Raw genomic sequence first — 19291 nt, 5'->3', positions numbered from 1 at the left:
AAGCCAAATGGACAGCTAAGGATTATGATTACAGCACCCATCTACCAACATTTTCCCTCACAGGATAATAAGTGACCTTCCTTTTTCTACATGTTCCTAAGTTCACCTCTTACTCCACCATTTGACATACTTACCGCTCCGTATTTGAGAAGAATACCAAAGAGATTCAGCTGTGTCCAGAGTGATAGAAAAGATAGTTACTCCGTCTTCCGGTGCGCCTGCTGCTGACGTGGGTTACAACACAAGAGAAGGCAAACACAACCTCACATCTGGTAATGGGTATTCTTTGATTCATCAAAAATAATTCCCTTCCTCCCACTCTGGGGAGAAAATTAAAAAGGATGGGTAGGAGACACAGAGAGAAAGAGAGAGTCTGTGGGTGGTGAGAGAGAATCTGGTATGACAGAGACTCAGAACCACGTGGCACAAAAAGGAGGAAAAGACCCAAGTTACAGTTCTCAAAGCAGCACTTGGCCAGCCAGGCCTCACGGAGGCAGGACGATCTGCCTTTATTTTGTTAACCCCGAACCTCAGTAGCTGCAGCCTGGCGGAGTTAATGCAAGGTGAGGCAGCTGTGGGAAACTGAACTGTGCATTTCCCGACATGCTCGCATTTTCCAATTCTGAACCTTGGATTACACATCGGGCCGTTTTTGCATTCCACTTCTTCTAAGTCACTCTCCAGGGCCTCGGTCACCTCCTCTGCAAAGTGAAGAAGTTGCACTGGACGGAAGGGGACTGAGGTGCAGTGGGAAGAATGCTCTGGGGTTACAAGACCTCGGTTCAAGTGCAGGCTCCGCTGCTTCTCATGGGTGACTAGGCTCGCCACACTTCATTTGTACGTATAACATTAATGAGGTGATAGAGGAAAAAAGCTTTGAGAAGGATATCTTTACCCAAACGTAAGGTGCTTTACTGTTGTGGATCACGTTTAATACCTACCCATTAGAGTATTCTAATTCTAATTCCTTAAATTAGATTTTAATTCCTCAAACATCATTTACACTGGGGAAAAAGGGCTGAAAGGTGGAGCGAGGCTCTGCCAATGGGCAGAAGGGCCAATAGGGATAACACTAGGTGCGCTGGAGGGGACGTCACCGGCCTGTTCGCCACAGGACATAGCTGGGAGCCCTTCTTTTGTGCAGTATACACCTCAAACTATGTACGACTAACAGGTGTGTCACCATATGTGGCCCCCTGGAGGGCATGCCCATCAGTTCCAGCAGGTTCTCTCACAAATCCTCTTCTCACCAGTGCTAGATATAATCGGTTAGCCTGATTTGGGGACTTTTCAAAAAGTCCCATTCACCTCCTTATCTGCTGTTATTAAGGAATGCAATGATCAGAGAGTAGGGGAGGTGAAAAGAATGGGAGGTGACATCCAAAGGCATTTTCAGTCCATGAACGTGGAAAAATCTGTCAAAGAATGCTCAGGGCCCTACATGACTCAGGTCACTTAGTCACACATTACTGAATAACCTTGGTATTTGCTTGGCACAAGATCTGTGGTACCCCGAGACCCGGGGCAGTCTCCTTGCCACCTGTAACCGGTGTGGGTGGGGGGAGAAGAGAGACCCCTGTCGAGGCGCCATCCTGTGCACCTCCACCCGTGACCAGGGTGCCCCCACGAACCCTCTCAATAGGGTGGACACCCTCCCTGGAGGGCTGGTGACAAGTCCAAGGCCTCAGGGAGGGAACAGTACTGAGTCTACTTCAGCTTCCTCTCTTAACAGGATGTCTGTGGGGTGATAAACTGTTGGAATAAAACAAGAGTGAACTCAACGCAAGTCTAACGTCTTGGGCCTTGGTCTCTCCGATGTTCCACATCTGAGCTGTCAGGTGCTTTAGGGTGTAAAAGATTAGACTTTAAAGGTATTTTTAAAGACTGGGTTTTGTGATTGTCTGGAATGAGCTGACTCAGGACAGTGGCTAAACATTCAGGCTGTAGTGCCACTCCATCATTTTCAAATTAGATTTGGAAAGTCTCTTTACTTCTGAGTCTCAGTTCCCTCCTCTGTGCGATGGGGAGAATGAGGGTCCTGCCGAACAGGAAATCTGGGCAGAATCAAGGACACAGCATGAGCAAAGCGCCGAGCCTGGTTCACAGGACTCACTAACTCAATTAATGTGAGGTACCGTTCCTGCCGTTATAATAAGGCACTGGTTTGTGGCGTCTCTTGTGAAAAAGAGTGATTATGCTCACCAGAAACCCTGAAGGCCAGAAGACCTGTGGGGTGACATATTTAAAGTGCTGAAGAGGGCGCCTGGGCGGCTCAGTCGGTTAAGCGACTGCCTTCATCTCAGGTCATGATCCTGGAGTCCCGAGATCGAGTCCCGCGTCAGGCTCCCTGCTCGGCAGGGAGTCTGCTTCTCCCTCTGACCCTCTTCCCTCTCGCGCTCTCTCTCTCTCATTCTCTCTCGCGCAAATAAATAAAATCTTTAAAAAAAAAAAAATAAAAAAATAAAAAAAAATAAAGTGCTGAAGAAAAACGTATCTGTCAACTGAAAATTCTCCATCCAGCAAAAAGGTACTTCAAAAACAAGGGAGAGATTAGTATATTTGCATATTAACAAAAGCTAAGAGAGTACATTATCACTAGAGCTGCCCTACAGAAAATGCAAAAAGGAGCCCTCAGGTAGAAATGGCAAGTCACTTGACACTAACTCCAAGCCTTATGAAGATCTGGAGATAAAGATCTCCAGAAGAACCAGTATTATTGTGTCTTGGGTTTGTAACTATACGTTTTCTTCCCACAACATTTAAAAGGCAAATGCATTAAAAATTAAAATATATATAAAAAAAAAACCCAATCATGTAAACTCACTAATCTCATCCAGTTTAAAAGCTGGAATTTTTTCCCCAATCTTTGGAAAAAAGATTATTCTTTTTTCAAGATTTCATATGTACCGTACAAGTCTATTTAGAATTTTCCAATTCACCTTTAAAAGCCTTCTATAAGCCACGCTATGTAGTGAATTTAAACTGGATATGATTTTGTAATCACTTAACTTGGCTCAAAAAAAAAAAAAAAGACACCCTTTGATCCTTCAAATGGGAAAGACTTGTATTTTTCCCTTCTTGTGTTAGTACTAGTTTTGAGGGTCTCTGTGCTCAGAAGGAGAATGAGATCCTCTGAGAAAAACAAAATAAAACAGTTCTCTTATTTCTGGGTTATTTCTTATACACACAGCTGGGATTGACCCGATCGGTCACAGCTGGAGGCCATTTCACCCTGTCCTCCAGCTGTGTCTAACCACAAATTCAGAAGAGGCTCTCCTGCTAGCAGTGTGAGTAAGGGGGTGTGCACGCAGGGCCCCAAGGAACCTGTCAGCCTCTCTTTCCTTGAGAGGGGCACCACTCCACCTCATAAATACTAAATGCAGAACACTCTCTCACCTCAAACTGCTTTTAGCGTCAGGGTGAACTCCTCAGGGTGAGGCAGAGAGAAGCCAGTTCTCGCTGGGCGGCTGGCTCTGTCCAGTCCCCGCACTGGGGAGACATTCTACTCCAGGAGCCTGGGAAGATAAGTGTGGGGCCTATGTTCTGGTGGTGGAAGGAACCCTACCCAAAAACATCATACCCAGTGCTTTTGCTTACTGACAGCCGATGATCCTCCATTACATGCAGCTAATTTGGACAAATGCCCAGACATTCTTCCCCTCCCCCACGTATAAATGCATTAACTTCTAGCAAAGCCCAAAAGTGAAGCTCAGAAACAAAGCAGGAAACTTATTCTTAATTTTCAGTGACACACTCAGAGGGTAAGTAAGCGGTAAAGTTGAAAATCACAGGAGTCTACTCTATTTTCCACAAAACTCTGAAAAGGCAAATCTCAATTCTTCATGCTTAGGCTCCATGGAGATTTTATGTGCAATCAGAATCCGTTTCTATTCAACTAACTCTATGTAAACATCCCTCAACATTGTAGGAAGGAATATATTCCCGTAAGAAGTAATTAATAAACAAGGAACCCCCACCAGACCGGACTTGAAGTAGAGTGGCTTCTGAGGGACAGGGCTTGCGGGAAGGAAGAGGTCCACATTACTTAAAGTTGGTAATACTGGTGTGTGTGTGGGGGGGCGGTGATAAAGGCCAAAGCTGGGCACCCACTCTCTCCCAGACACTCTCTCTTAGTCTTGCTTTGGTTTCATCCTTTCCACCTCCAGATGTTGCAAGGCCCTCCCACAGCGACTCCTTCTGCCAGCCATACATTGGAATTATGTCCACTGGGCTTCCAATGAGGGACCCAGGTCCCACTATTATATTAGTTTAAATCTCCTTATGATTTCATTGACCCACTGACTTTTCCACATTGTGAAACTGGCCAGTGTCTTTCCTGACTCACCGTTAATAGCAGCCAAGTTATTAATGTGATGTTCGTAGGTGCCAAGTTTTGTGCTAAGCACACTTGTACGACTGAACCCACCCCCCGCAGCAGCCCTATGAGGGGGGGAGTAGTATGATCCCCACTCTACACATGAAGAGACAAGGTTCAGAAAAGTTAAGTGACAGCTAAGGCTTGAACCCAGAGCTGTTTGTCACCAAAGCCTATGTCCTACCGCTTACTGAGAACACAAACGTGTCTGACTCCGAATGCTCCAAGGCAGTTCCTACTGGTTGCAGTAGGCTGTGACTGCCTATACATCATCCCATACTTGAGAGACTACATGTAGTGTAGGAGGTGGTAAGCAGGACTCTAATGTTACGTGGTCACCTCCTGATCCCGAAACCTTTCATGATGGAAATCCCCAACCAGACGGCCAACTTATTCTTTCCATTTAAACTGGATATGATTTTGTAATCACTTAACTTTGCTCAAAAAAAAAAAAAAAAAAAAGACACCCTTTGATCCTTCAAATGGGAAAGCTTGCTTCATGTCAGGTACAAACAAGCCTGTAAGAAATGCTTTGCAAAGATGATTTCCTTCGACTTAATAGCTATAATCCTTTGTTTTCCCTTTTCTTTCCCCAACACTTAGCACTGCTGATAAGGAGAATCTAAATGTACTATAATCTTACATTGTACTATTCGTTGTTGATGAAGCAAGAAAACAAAAATCCCAAACCCTTGTTAAACTTACACGTTCACTGTTTTTCACAGGGAAGGTCTGCTAAGGGTGTGGCAAGCAAGGGTGGACACACACCCTGACCCGGGCAGGTGCCCCAGAATGCCAACCCTGTGCCCAGGTGCTGTTGGTACCACATTACCTGCTACCACTGTAGTCTGCAGAGGTCTGCAGTCTGAATTCTTTGAAACAAGTCCCAGCAATGGCTTGTGTTTTAGAAATAAAATACAGGAAGAGGGAAAAGTCAAATGTCAGGCAGAAGCATGGAGGCTTGTCCGCTGGGAGGTAGGTGGCTAGTGAAGTGTTAGCTGGTGGCATGAAAAATGGAAAGAATAAGGCTTTGTCTTGTGGTGCGACAAGTAGTAAGTAGGAGGCCAGGTACAGGGGGGCCAAATGCCAGAAGCCAAATAAATTTCAAAGACCAGTATGAGGAGCCCTGAACCTTCCTCTCCATATTTTTGGCTACAAAGATGAAGCAATAAGGAGAAAGGCCACAGTCTCTAAGATTCACGGTGGTGCCATTGTAAGTACCCAGGACTCAGGAAGCAGAATGTGTGTGCAACAAGAACTATTCAAGAGAACCTTCCTGGATATTGGAAAACAGGAAAGTTACCCAATTTCTAAATTCTCTAGAGAGTAGAGCCACTAGATCGGTCTCAAAGTTAGGATGAGATTTATCCCAAAGAAGAGTCAAGGTGATTTATTTCCATAATAAAAAAGTACTTTGAAAGATGTCTTTGTTTTACCAAAATACAGATACAACCAGCAAAGTATCTGTGACAGCTGTGAAAACATTCAGTTGCCAATGAAGGTATTTTTCTCTTTTTCACCCCAGCTGTTCAGTTGAGAGCAGGGTTTGTTTTCTTCTGCTAAGCTTCCAAATCAAAAATTCTCGTCTCTGAATTACAAAGCACAGTCCTTGAATTTTCTTGAATAGGCTGCCACCATGTGGTGACCACTAGAAAGGCACATAGGTTTTGACCACGTTTCTCAGCTGTCTTAATAGGAGAATTACATCGATTAGATCCAGCTGCCACTCAAATATTACACTTCTCTGTCGTTGAGACACCTGCTTTCCCTGGGCAGGACTACAACTACTTCTGTTCTCATGGGGCAACATAAGAACATGTATTTTCAATGTTGTTCTGCGGTTACTTTACTGTCTTTAACACACTTTTAATTTAACTTCACTTTGCATGAAATTTGTAAAAATTCATTGCCATTTTTGGAAATTAAAAACTTTATTAACTGTTCCAGCCATGAAAATGTAAAAGGATGATAGAATGCACCTGGACACCCAGCCCACTGCCCAGAAAAAAGGCATGACCAATACTAGTGATCCTTTCCACCTACATCCACATCTTTGTCCTGGTAAATGGTTTCCTGGACATTTCTTTAGTCTTTTACTTTATATATGTAGCCCTAAAGCATAGATATATATGGTATTGCTTTTAGACTTAAATAAATGGTGTCACATGCAATATATCCTTTTGCAAATGCTTTTTTTCCACAGCTCAAGACCTCTTCAACATTGTCTTGTTTTTGCCCTTCTATCTCTGTGTAAATTTTATTTTATTTTTTAAAGATTTTATTTATTTATTTAACAGAGAGAGAGAGAGAGAGAGAGAGAGAGAGAGAGAGAGAGAGAGCGCGCGCACGCACAAGCAGGGGCAGACGCTTAACTGACTGAGCCACCCAGGCACCCCTTCCATTAAATTTTAGAATCAGTTTGTCAAACTCTCCAAAACAATAAAAGTCAGGACTTTGACTCAAATTTATAGATTAATTTGGGCAGGATCAGTATCTTTAAGATATTGAGTCCTCTTTTTTTTTTTAACAAGGCCAAATCTCTTTATTACAAAGCCACCAACATGCTGCCATGTTCGTTTCTCTTGAAATTGAGTCCTCTTATCCATGAACATGGTATCCCTGTTTTTGAGTCTTCTTAATGACCTTCATCAAAATTACATAATTTCTTTCAAAAGATCATAAATAACTTCTGTTAAATATATTCCTAAGTGCCTTATATTCTCATTGCTATTAAAAACTCTAAGAATTTAAAAAAATTAATAAAAAATTACAGGGAGCCTGGGTGGCACAGTTGGTTGAACTCAGGTCGAGGTTTCCGGGTTGTGAGATTGAACCTGAGCCCCGAGTCAGGCTCTGTACTCAGGGCAGAGTCTGTTTAGGGCTTTCTCTCCCTCTCCCTCTCCCTCTACTATTCACATGTGTGCTCTCTTTCTCTCAAATAAATAAATCTTTAAAAAATAATTAATCTTTTAACTATGGATGTGGTGTTTAGAAATGCACTTGGTTTTTGCATGCTGATCTTATATCCAAGAACCCAAGTGAACTCTTACTCATTCTCATATTTTTTTATAGATTCTTTTGAGTTTTTAATGTAGGTAATGGTATCATCTAGGATTGATGACAGTCTGGTGTCTTCCTTTCCAATCATTATAAATTCTCCCTTTCTTCACATTACGGCACTGTCTAGTAATTCCCAAACAGAGCTGATTAGGAGTACTGATAACAGGCACCCTTATATCTTTCCAAATTTTAAAAGAAATGTTTCCAGTATTTCATTATTAAATGAGATACTTGCTCTAACTTTTTATAGATATTTCCTGGGTTAAGAAATTCCTTTACTTTCCTAGAGTAAGAGGTTTTTTAGGAAAAAAATCATAAAGGATTTTATCAAATGACTTTTCTGTATCTATGATGGTGACAGCATAGTTTTTAATCTGATAATGTTGTGAATTATGTCAGTAGATTTTAATGGAATTTTCTGATATTAAACCACACTTGCAATCCTATGATGACCCCAACCTGGTGCTGGATTTGGTTTGCTAACATTCTGATAATGATTATTTTATCTATGTTCACAGATGGAATGAGCCTGTAATTGTCCTTGAGCATCCTATCCTCTGGTCTGGGCACTCATAAAATTGGGTTAGAAAGTGTTCTTTTTCTATTCTTTGGAGAAAAGATTATGATCTGTTCTTTGATGAGAGTAGAACTCCTTTTGTTTGCATGTTTGGTGGGTAGACTGATCCAATATCTTTAATGTATATAAGTCTAATCAATTTTACTTAAATCCATTTTGTAAGTTACATAGATGTTTTCATTTCATACAAATTTTCAAATTTACCAGTCTAAATAGTTCATAGTCTCCTTTTAAGAAAACAATTTTTGTTCTGCGGTCATGTCCCTTTGTTCATTCCTAACATTGCTGGTGTTCTCTTTTGATTTTGATTATTTTGGCTAGTGGTGTTTCCATTTTACTAGACTCTTCCAAAAACCAACTTTTGGCTTAGTTGATAATCTCTGACATATATTTGCTTTCTATTTCATGAATCTCTGCTCTTTATTGTTTTCATCCTTTGAGATTTTCTGTTCCTTCTCTCACTTCTTATGTTCAATGATTAGCCTATACATTTCTAGTCCTTTTCCTTTTCTAATATAAGCACTTAAAATTATGTTTCCCCCATGAAAGATGCTTACCTTGCTTTGAAGCTGAGGTGTTTCCCACTGGGAGCTCATTGTCATGGACCCTCTCCTCTGGAATAGGCATTGCAAGGCAGCTTCCAAAGACCCATGGGCTCCTATTACCAAGATCTTCTTTCCATCTAAGTTGACACCTATCCACCAAATGGAAATTCAGTATTATAATCAAAACTTCAGAGCCTTTCTCCTATGCAGCTTTAGCATTACGAAAAAGAACTTTTTAAAACTTGGCCCTCTGAGCCAAGTTAGAGCCTATAAGGACTATCAGCCACGATTTACTCTTTCTTTGTGAATGTTATGGTTGAGTGAGAATCATCATCCTGATCATTCACATGATGGAAAAACAGTGTCTACATGGCTTATCTCAGCTTAATGGCTAATGTCTTAGAGGTATGTATTAAAAATTAATCTTCTGGGGCTCCTGGGTGGCTCAGTCATTAAGTGTCTGCCTTCGGCTCGGGTCATGATCCCGGGGTCCTGGGATCGAGTCCCGCGTCGGGATCCCTGCTTGTCGGTCGAGAGGTCTGCTTCTCCCTCTCCCACTCCCCCTGCTTGTGTTCCCTCTCTCGCTGTGTCTCTTTCTGTCAAATACATAAATAAAATCTTAAAAAAAAAAATTAATCTTCTAATGGAACTTTGGTATATTATTTTGGAGGAGTTTTTTTACTGAAGTAGAGTTGACACACAATGTTACATTAGTTTCAGGTGTACAACAAAGGGATTCGATAAGACTATATGTCACGCTGTGCTCACTATAAGCATAGTGCCATCTGTCACCATAAACGCTATTTCAATACCATTGACTATATTCCTTCTGCTGAACCTTTTATTCCTATGACTTATTCATTCCATAACTAGAAGCCTGTGCTTCCTACCCCCCTTCACCCATTTTGCCCACAAACCCTGCATGGCAACCACCAGTTTGTTCTCTATGTTTATGGGTCTGTTTCTGCCTTTGTTTGTTTTTTAGATACCACATATAAGTGAAATCATATGATATTTGTCTTTCTCTGACTTATTTCACTTAGCATACCCTCTAGGTCCATCCATGTTGTCACAAATGGCAAAACCTTACCTTTTTTTTTTTTAAGATTTTATTTATTTATTTGACAGAGACACAGTGAGAGAGGGAACACAAGCAGGGGGAGTGGGAGAGGGAGAAGCAGGTCTCCCACTGAGCAGGGAGCCCGACGTGGGGCTCAATCCCAGGACCCTGGGACCATGACCTTGAGCCGAAGGCAGACGCTTAACGACTGAGCCACCCAGGCGCCCCAAAACCTCACTCTTTTTTACAGCTGAGTAATATTCCATTGTGGATGTATACCACGTCTTCTCTATCCATTCATCTATCAGTAGATACTTAGCTTCCTTCCATATCTTGGCTATTGTAAATAATGCTGCAATAAACATAGGGGAGCATATATCTCTTGGAATTACTGTTTTCATTTTCTTTGGGTAAACACCCGGGTAGTGGAATTACTGGATCATATAGTATTTTTATTTTTAATTTTTTGAGGAACCTCCATACTGTTTTCCACAGTGGCTGCACCAGTTTGCAATCCCACCAACAGTGCACGAAGGTTCTTTTTTCTCCACATACTCATCAACACTTGTTATTTCTTCTGTTTTTGATTCTAGCCATTCTGATTGGTGTGAGGTGATATCTCATTGTGGTTTTTATTTGCATTTCCCTGATGATGAGTGATATTGAGCACTTTTTCACACGCTTGTAGGCCATCTGCATGTCTTCTTTGGAAGAACGTCTATTCAGACATTTCTAATATATTTTTTAAAGATTTTATTTATTTATTTGACAGGGAGATAGAGAGAGAGCACAAGCGGGGGAGCGGCAGGCAGAGGGAGAGGGAGAAGCAGGCTTCCCACTGAGCAGGGAGCCGGATGTGGGGCTCGATTCCAGGACCCTGGGATCATGACCTGAGCCGAAGGCAGACGCTTAACCAACAGCCACCCAGGTACCCCAGACATTTCTAATATTTTAATCGGATTATTATTATTATTGGGTATTGAGTTGTATAAGTTCTTTATATATTTGGCATATTAAATATTTTGCAATTTTTGTTTGACGGTTGTGTGTTTTGGTATGGAGGAGGGACATTTGCTTCTCTTTTACTAAGCTGGAATAGAGAAAAATTTAGTTAAATTTTTATATACTCAGCTAGAAAGTCCTTAAAATATATAAAACACACAGTAATAATTTACTCATCAATCTGATAACCAAGAAAAAGAAACTGTTCATTTCTATGTCACTGACGTAAAAGAGAAGGGTCAAGGGGAGAACGTTGGAAATTAAATACTGATTACTGAAAGAGATACTGCTCACTGATAAATCCCAAGTGAGGTTTCCACACCCTGAACTATATCTGACAGCTTCCTCATTTAAATGTTAAATGTAAGTTTTATTTACATTTACATATTGACAGATTTGAGAAGTTGAAACTTGGAACATTTTTCATTGTGGTTATTTTGAGTGTTTCCTGAGAGAAGCCAAGCCTTTGTTCACAACAGGCCACTCAACTTTACCAGTTTCTTTTTAAAACTATAATACAGTTATCTTGTTAGAAAAATTTGTCATAGTCATTTGTATCCCCCAGACGATGAGAAAAAGAGCCGACTTTGAATATCACTTGTTTCTATGTTGAATATCATTTGTATTATCTACGTTTCAGTTAGAATCTTCAGGAAAGAAATCCTATTTAAAAATCACGTTAAGGGGCGCCTGGGTGAGGGGCGCCTGGGTGGGGGCACCTGGGTGGCTCAGTTGGTTAAGCGACTGCCTTCGGCTCAGGTCATGATCCCAGGGTCCTGGGACCGAGCCCCGTATCAGGCTCCCTGCTCCGCGGGAAGCCTGCTTCTCCCTCTCCCACTCTCCCTGCTTGTGTTCCCTCTCTCACTGTGTCTCTGTCAAATAGATAAATAAAATCTTTAAATAAATAAATAAAAATAAATCAAGTTAAGTCCCAAAAAAGAGAAAATCACAGCATTTCTGAAGGAGCAATCATACCTGACTTTTCAAGAAGTGCAATCACAGCTCTGGCCACAGGTGAGATGTAACATTCATGGGCATCTCCACGGACCAGCCTCCCCAGGTTTATGTCTGTTACTCTGAATTTGAAAAAAAGGAAAGTTGTAAGTCAAAACTTGGTCAACTCACTCATCTATAACTCACATGTATTAATCCCAAATAATATCCCCATCAACGTTGGACAGATAGGCTATATGAAATCATTAAATATAAATTAAGGAGTGGGCAGGAATGAAGACCACTAGTTTCTTAGAGCAGTCCCTTGGGAAACTCTGCAGTTGGCCCTGTGGGTTGGGACAACCTTGGGAATTCTGGTTCTGCCTGGATAGCAGGACCACAGCATAAGGCCATAGAAGGCCTCACTGTGCACAATGGTGCCCCTAAAGTGTGCAACACCATTGTCATGCAGCCAAACTCATTTTTTCCTTGAGGGCATTTATATCTCAATCAGTATCAAAATCCAGGACCAATCCTAGAAGTCTGGGGTGACCTTGCAAGATGTGGGATTCACAAGTCTGATCCCCATTTAACATCAGTACTTACCTCCATGGTCACTCAGAAATCAAATCTGAGTGACCATGTACTTTGAATGGCTTCTGTGCTCTTCCTCATTCAAATCCAGGACCAAATGGTCCATAACTATCTAGCTGAAAGTGACGGTCTCAATACAAGTTAGTAACAAAATGGAGACACAGAAAAGCTTTCACGAAAGATTTGAAATTACACTTTGATACCTTTGGGTTCTGGATTTTTCTCATTGATTAGGGCTTCTCCTTTCTAGTTAGTCTGGTACTGGATCAGAGGTTTTCATGACAACTTTTCAACCTGTGTTTGGGTCTATCCTCGGTCTGACTGCCCACAGAGGCTAGAGTAACGGAAGGAGCCTGGGTGTGTCCGCCAGGCGGGAACCTTTCCATCCAGCTCCCGTGAGACACACTGGATTGGGAGTCTAATTTTTGAATTTGCTTACAACCTTGTAACACTAAATACCTGATGTTCTTTTCGGTCGCAGTACAAAACATTTCCTATTTCCATGTCGGAAAATGAGGTTTTTACTCTCCATGAAAAGCCCTAATCGCCCATATGAATGGGCAGTACTCCTCGTCTCATGAAGCGGATGTCACGCCAGACGTGAGTCAGACACAATACTAGCACACCACATATTTGTAGTTTTCCCCTCTAATTTCAAATAAAACCTTGTGTTATGAATAAAAGTGCTTGTTTTGCTTTTCTCAACTGGCCTGGGACTAAGGAAGCATGTGGTACTGCTGGTGACTCAGGACTCGGGTGTTTCTTTGCTCTGGCAGAATTTGCAAGGAAAAGCTTATTTAGAAAAGGGAGGCTGGTCAAGGACTCCGTAAGTCAGGCAGGAGGTTACGAAATGAATGTGATGGTGTGAAGGACGTTATTTCCAGAACAGCACCCAAGCCAAGGGCAAGTACCTATTCCAAAATATGTAACTTTCTTATAGGGAATTTAAAAAGCCCTCAAATTCCTGAACTAGTTACAGGATTTCTTCCACTCTTAACTACGGACACAGCTGAAACAGTGGAACTAAAAGGAAAGAAGGTCACAGGAGAAAAGCTCATTTAGCAGTAAGACTTGATTGTTTGCTTTTATATTTTCTCACCCATCCACATCTTTTTCTGGTTTCAAGGCATTGAGGACTTTGTTGCTAAACGAGTTCTCGGAGATCTGAAGGGCAAGGCCGTGCACTTTGGTGTCTTCGTTAATCTTCAAGATTTCATCTATAATCTACAGAGAAAAAACCCTAAAATCAGCATTACAAAAATAAGACCCAACAAAAGAAGCTTTACATTAAAAAAAAAATAGATTCATAAAAATGCATCGTTTCTTTTTCACTCCTTGTTGAAGGCTTGCGGTAAAGCAGAATGAAGAAAGTCTATTTTCTCTTGTCATCAATTTTTTTTAAGACTTTATTTATTTGACAGAGAGAGACACAGCAAAAGAGGGAACACAAGCAGGGGGAGTGGGAGAGGGAGAAGCAGGCTTCCCGCCGAGCAGGGAGCCCGACGCGGGGCTCGATCCCAGGACCCTGGGATCATGATCCAAGCTGAAGGCAGACGCTTAACGACGGAGCCACCAGGCGCCCCATCTTTTCATCATGTTTATTAAAGCTTTCAAAAGCAGCGCAGAATTTTAATGACTTCTCAATCTTTCTTATTGCGCTACTCCCTGCCACAACAGAACCAAACCAAACCAAACCAAACCAAACCAAACCAAACCAAACCAAACCAAACGTTGAGTTAGGCAAGAGATAACTCCATGATTATACTTCAGTGGAACACACTGCCAGCCTTCAGGGAGACCAGGAGGCACAAATCTCAAGAGTTCCAACCTGGCCCAGACAAGCCTGTGTTTCAAACACAACGTGTTCAACAAAACCTTCCCAACTCTCAACCCCAAAAAGCCATCACTCAGGTCCTCATGTTCCTTGGATCTGAATGGACCCAGAAAGCACTTCCAAAGGCTTGTGATTGATAAATTCAAAGCACAGATACCTCCTTTTTATAGGAAACACTAAAATAATTCACTATTTCTGAAAAAGACCAAAGTACAGCTTGGGAAGGTTAATGTAAAAATGTAAAAGCTAATGAATGGCTAGGTGTGTCTTTCAATAAGAAATGCTCTATCTCTCTATCTCTATTTTACGCCAGGGGATAACATATGGATTCATTTCACTTCACAATATTATTCGTTCATAAGTAAAAGAGATACCAGCCCATGGATATGGGTCTCACTGTGAGAAGTCTTGCTTTACCACCTCTGTTCCACTGTTTAGCAAAAATCACTGTGGTATTTCTACCTGGTAAGAGAGGGAAAACGCTGTTTGATACAAAAAACCAGAAAGAAAACTTTATTTCATTTATTCACCATGCTTTCATTCATTCAATAGATATTGCATGTTTTGAGTACCTATTCTCTGCCAGTTCTAAGACAGGAAATACAGTTGTGAATAAAATGCCTGCTCCCCCAGAGCTTATATTCCAGTGGGGAAGACATGAGGGAAAACGAAAAATAATAATGGTATAATCTCTGGAAATGGTAAATGATGGTAAAGAAAACTAAAGCAGATTAAGCAAGGTAAAGGGCTCATGGAGTAATGGCGGGTTGGGGGTGGTCAGAGGGAGTGACATCGAACGAGAGCCCAGAATGAAGTGAGGGGTCTGTGGTCACCCATACCTAGGATGTGGCAGACGCAACAACAAAACCTTAATTAATAAATTAAGATCCTTACTCTTGTATACTCTGACCTATTGCAATAATCCTTTTGAATTATGTCTCTCCTTACGAAGTCTGGATTTGTCTGACACTGGCTAGAATGTGGATGTGATCTGCAGAGTTGAATCTGCCGTCTTGGATACGAGATAGTCCAATAGACGATAGAGCAGCACAATCGAAGGAGCCCAAGTTTCTGGTGACCCCGTGATGCCACAATAACCAGCCTGCTTCTAAACTTTACTTAGGTACAAGAAAAATAAACGTCTGTGTTATTTCATATTCTGTGACTTGAAGTTTTCCATCATGGGCAGTCAAATCAAAGCTTCACTGCCGCAGCCCGTCTGGAGAAAAGCTAGTCACAGAAGGGCAAAACGCTAGCATGGCCCACGGTGCCATTTCCTTACCACTCCGGATGGGGGTCGCCGCTTCTCCCAGGCTTGAGATGACGCTTGCAAAGGGTATTACTCCCAGAACATTTGCCTGGAAAGGACGCCAAAGATTATCTCATCCTATCCCCTTATTTTCTTAATAAGGCAACTGTGACACAGGGAAGCCAAAGGAATGGCCAAGGACAGACAAGCCTTCATGACAGCGCAAAACCACAGCTAGTCCTCCAGACCCCGGCAGCCAGGCATTTTCCACTAGACACTGCTGCAGCGGCCAGAAAAACGCAACCCGAGTCACCAAGTCTAACTCAAGTCTTCACTAGAAACACGTAGTAAGGGACAAGCAGATCAAGGAGCATGTATCCTAGAGGGAAAAGGGAACTTTTCCAAGAATTCAGCAACAAAGACGAGACTGATCGTTTCGAATGACAACGAAGAGATGCTAACAAGTATATTATGTCTCAAGAGGAAAGCACCCTCTGTTCAGGTGTTCAAGGGCCACATGGGGTGGTTACCTCGGCTTCACTGCTATCCGGAGGAAGGCAAATGTGAGTGATGTTCAGACCAGCCTGCAAAAGGAACACAAGGTTGTTCTGTCACTGTGAGAGAATGTAGCGTCAAAAAATTATGGTGAATTTGTAGAATTCAATAATCCTCACCTCCTCTGCCAAATTCTGGTTTATTTCCTGCATCAAGTTATCGTCACCTGCCTTAGGAGATGGGAGTAAGAAGGAGAATGTAACAGCAACAAAAATATCTTGACAAAGCACAAAACGTAATACAGAGACTAATTTTGTGACTATCAATTATCCAATTTATTAGAAAGGGAAGGAAATGCAGAATCTTATTGCTCACAGAAGGAGACTAATAGCTGGTATTTATTGGCATATCAATTTCTCCGCTTTCAAATTATGTTACTTTTAAAAAGTAATAGCCCTCCTAAGGCTCATGTAGCCACCCAGCCAGCACCCTTTCTAAATGAGGACACCACAGACAGGGCTTTCGATGACTTGTCCGTAGCTGGAAACCCATCAGCAAGCAGAATCCCAGGAGGTCCAGCCTCAGATCACTTTTCTTGCAACCTTCTTGCTTGCCTAGCTTTGTAGGGGGTATGGAGACGGGCCCCAAGAATGCAACTGACATGAGCATAGCTGCACAGTCTTGAAAATCACAGCGCCGATGGGACTCCAGGCTGCTACTCTGACACATTACGTGCGTGCCAAAATGAGGCGGCGGCCCACCTGCTGTGCTGTGTGAGCTTCCAGGCTTGGCTCACCTCCTGACTGCCCTGCACCTGTTACCCCATAGGGCTGCCAAGAAGGAGGGCAAACAGCACCAACTACAGTTGGGAACGAAGGGGCCGCAGTCAAGAGATGTATATGAAATGCCAAGTCCTTCTGACATGTATTGACGTTTGGCCCTTCAGGCTTATGGCAGGCTTTACCAGGTTTCATGGTAAGATCACTAAGTACCATGCCTCATCAAGCCTCCTTCTTCCACAGAAACAAAGGGGGAACTTTTCTCCTTATCACGTTCAAGTCACATCTGATAAGCATCTCTGAGCACATGTGGACACAATAATGTCCTATGTAACACAACTGACGTGGGTGCCTACCTCCTAACCTCTCAAAGCAATTCACAAAAGACCCATTCAAGCAGGGAGGTAACTAACCAGTGACCTGGTAGAAGCAAAATGACCAAAGGAAGAGGGACATGACCGTATTTTCATCTCTGCCCTCTCCTCCCTGTTAAGACCACTTCTGTGACAAGAAATGCCCTGGTCTTCTGCAGACAATTCTCTTCTACATTGAAAGGCATCCTAAAAGAGCAGCACTGAACCATGGTCTCAGCTTACCTGAATAATAGCAAGCACCGGCTTAAAGGTAGGGTTTTTTTCTTGCAATAAATTCAGAACCTCTTTTGAATTCTGAATGACTTCTCTGCATTGAGAAAGAAAACCAACACACAGTCATGTCTTTGTTAATGACTAGAAAGGACTGATCCAACACATTTTCCTAGAAAGTTTGTTCCTGTAAGTGAAAATAGTTAGACGACATAAGGATGCGCTCCAAGCGTGGGAAGTGTGGCGAGGAGGGGCAGGGTAACCATCTTGAAGTACAACACAGAGTAAACTGTGACCATCTGATTTTTAAAATAAGCAGAGGTGTGCAAACTAGATGTTAACAATTATTTTCCAGGGGTGAATTCTCTTGTATTTTCCAAGTTGACTGTAATAAAACTGTTGCATTTCTTTTTAAATAACCCACTTCCTCCACCTACATCCATCCCTAGGGGTTCCCACGGGGACTGAAAACATTGGTGGGGGGAGGGTAGCAGAGACTGAAGAGGGGGCGTGCTGTCAGACAACCGGGTGGGTCACGGATAAATGCCAGGTCCCAGAATTCAAAGGAATGTGAAGGGAGAGGGTGAGGAAGAAAACAGAGGGGAAGGGAGGGGGAGGTTGGAGGAAGGGTTGAGGGGGAGGGATAGGAAAAGGGAAGTGGGGGAAGAGAAGGGTGGATGGGAACGGAAACACTAGGGCTGCATCAGAATTTGACACTCTCCCCAGGCCTCTTAGGGAGAAAGCCTGTCAGTCCTCGGGGTGCCCCACCACCCAAGTCTGCATTTGGACTTCCTAAAAGTCCCAGCAGGTGCCATCACCACCTTACTATCACTGGTGGGCGGAGGACAAGGGGTGCCAGCCCAGGCAGGGCAGACCTAGGTGATGAGGTACAAGTCACGTGCTCCTTCTGCAGTCTTCTGGGATGAGGGATTGCAGATTCCTCCACCCCCATCACTGTGACGTGGTCCTTACCTGCACATGAAGTTGGCTTTTCTTCTCTCATGATAATAGACAAAAGGCTCAGCCAAGGCAGTACCCAGGCCCTGTGTTAAGACCGTCTTTAAATTTTGTTTTCTGTCTCTGATAGGGTCTTACGTGCACCCAACAGCTTCCAAAAACTACAAGGTGAAGTTCCAGCCAGATAGCATTAGCAGTACATGGCTGAGGGCACAAAGGCATTGCTCAGCTTCGCCCAGTTTTCAAAGAAGCTGCTGAGCATACTGGAGGAGCTGCTCTTCAGTAGGTAGATGGAAAGAGAGGGGTGCTCAGGAGACACTGAAAAGCTTCAAAACTCAACCATGATGAGCCTTCCCACCTGACCCTGGGCTACCCGAGACAGAATAGGGAGGCATGCAACTGTACATGGCCTGTGAAGATTTTCGTCTGTTTTGTTTCCAAACAGTTGGCCGAAGCAACTTAATTCTCCGAGAAATAACTATATTATTGTGTTGAATAACTGAGACTATGTGAAAGTTTACAAATTGCCTTATAAATGAGCACTAAAATCTCCTGTCCAATAATGTGCGGCTGAGGGCCACATGCTACGCTGTTTCCCTGCCTTTCATGACTGTTAATTTGGGCCAAGTGGGTCCTTACTTCTGCCTGGTTCCGGAAGTCACTGGAGCGTAGGACCCAAGTGGTTTTTGGCAATGTGCATGAGGATCACCTTGGCAGCTTGGTAAGAAGCAAGGTTTCTGTGTCTCACCCCAGAAAGTCAGATTCGACAGGGCTGGGTGAGGCCCAGGAACGTGCGTTTTCAACAAGGGAGCCAGGTGGCTCTTAGCTTGGGTAGAAGGGAAACAGCCATGCACCAGGATGTGGGCCTCCAACGGACCTACATGATCAGTTTACTGAATCTCTAAGAAACTCCAGTAGCCTCATCCGTGAAACAGGAGTCCTATGGCTACCCTAGGACGCTAAAAAATACTCATTTGACAGCAAGTTTCCCCAAAAAACTGTTCATAGCCTTGATCACCACCCTCAATAGCATGAAGGGACCAAACACTTCCATAAAAGCACAAACCTGTCACCAACAAAGCAAATAAAGCTGGCTAGTTTCTCCCCACCTCTTGCATGTGTGATGTTTCATTCTTCGGGGTTATTCATGATTCCTACAGTGACAAGCAAAGTAAGCACGAAAGCAGTCACCAGGCTTAACAGATCTAAAAAGTAGCATAAATGTTTCTAATCAGAGATTTTCTCAC

General features: G+C 42.8%; 1 protein-coding gene across 4 annotated transcripts in view; it reads right to left on the bottom strand.

The window, feature by feature from the left end:
• Positions 1–19291, bottom strand: part of MTHFD1L (methylenetetrahydrofolate dehydrogenase (NADP+ dependent) 1 like) — a 185235-nt gene that overhangs the window by 160432 nt on the left and 5512 nt on the right. For all 4 annotated transcript variants that reach the window (XM_073894092.1, XM_025866325.2, XM_073894090.1 and 1 more), the window contains exons 2-7: positions 17100–17184; positions 15904–15954; positions 15760–15813; positions 13246–13370; positions 11595–11695; positions 8570–8706 (exon numbers count right to left, since the gene is read on the bottom strand). In XM_073894092.1, coding sequence (XP_073750193.1) covers positions 8570–8706; positions 11595–11695; positions 13246–13370; positions 15760–15813; positions 15904–15954; positions 17100–17184 — 553 coding nt within the window. The remainder of the gene's footprint in view (positions 1–8569; positions 8707–11594; positions 11696–13245; positions 13371–15759; positions 15814–15903; positions 15955–17099; positions 17185–19291) is intronic.

The sequence above is a fragment of the Callorhinus ursinus genome, unplaced genomic scaffold (assembly GCF_003265705.2).
Source record: "Callorhinus ursinus isolate GAN/ISIS: 27379988/994484 unplaced genomic scaffold, GSC_fseal_2.0 scaffold6, whole genome shotgun sequence".
NCBI lineage: Eukaryota > Metazoa > Chordata > Mammalia > Carnivora > Otariidae > Callorhinus > Callorhinus ursinus.
Note: the sequence above shows the minus strand (reverse complement) of the source record. Positions and strands in the feature narration are given on the sequence as shown.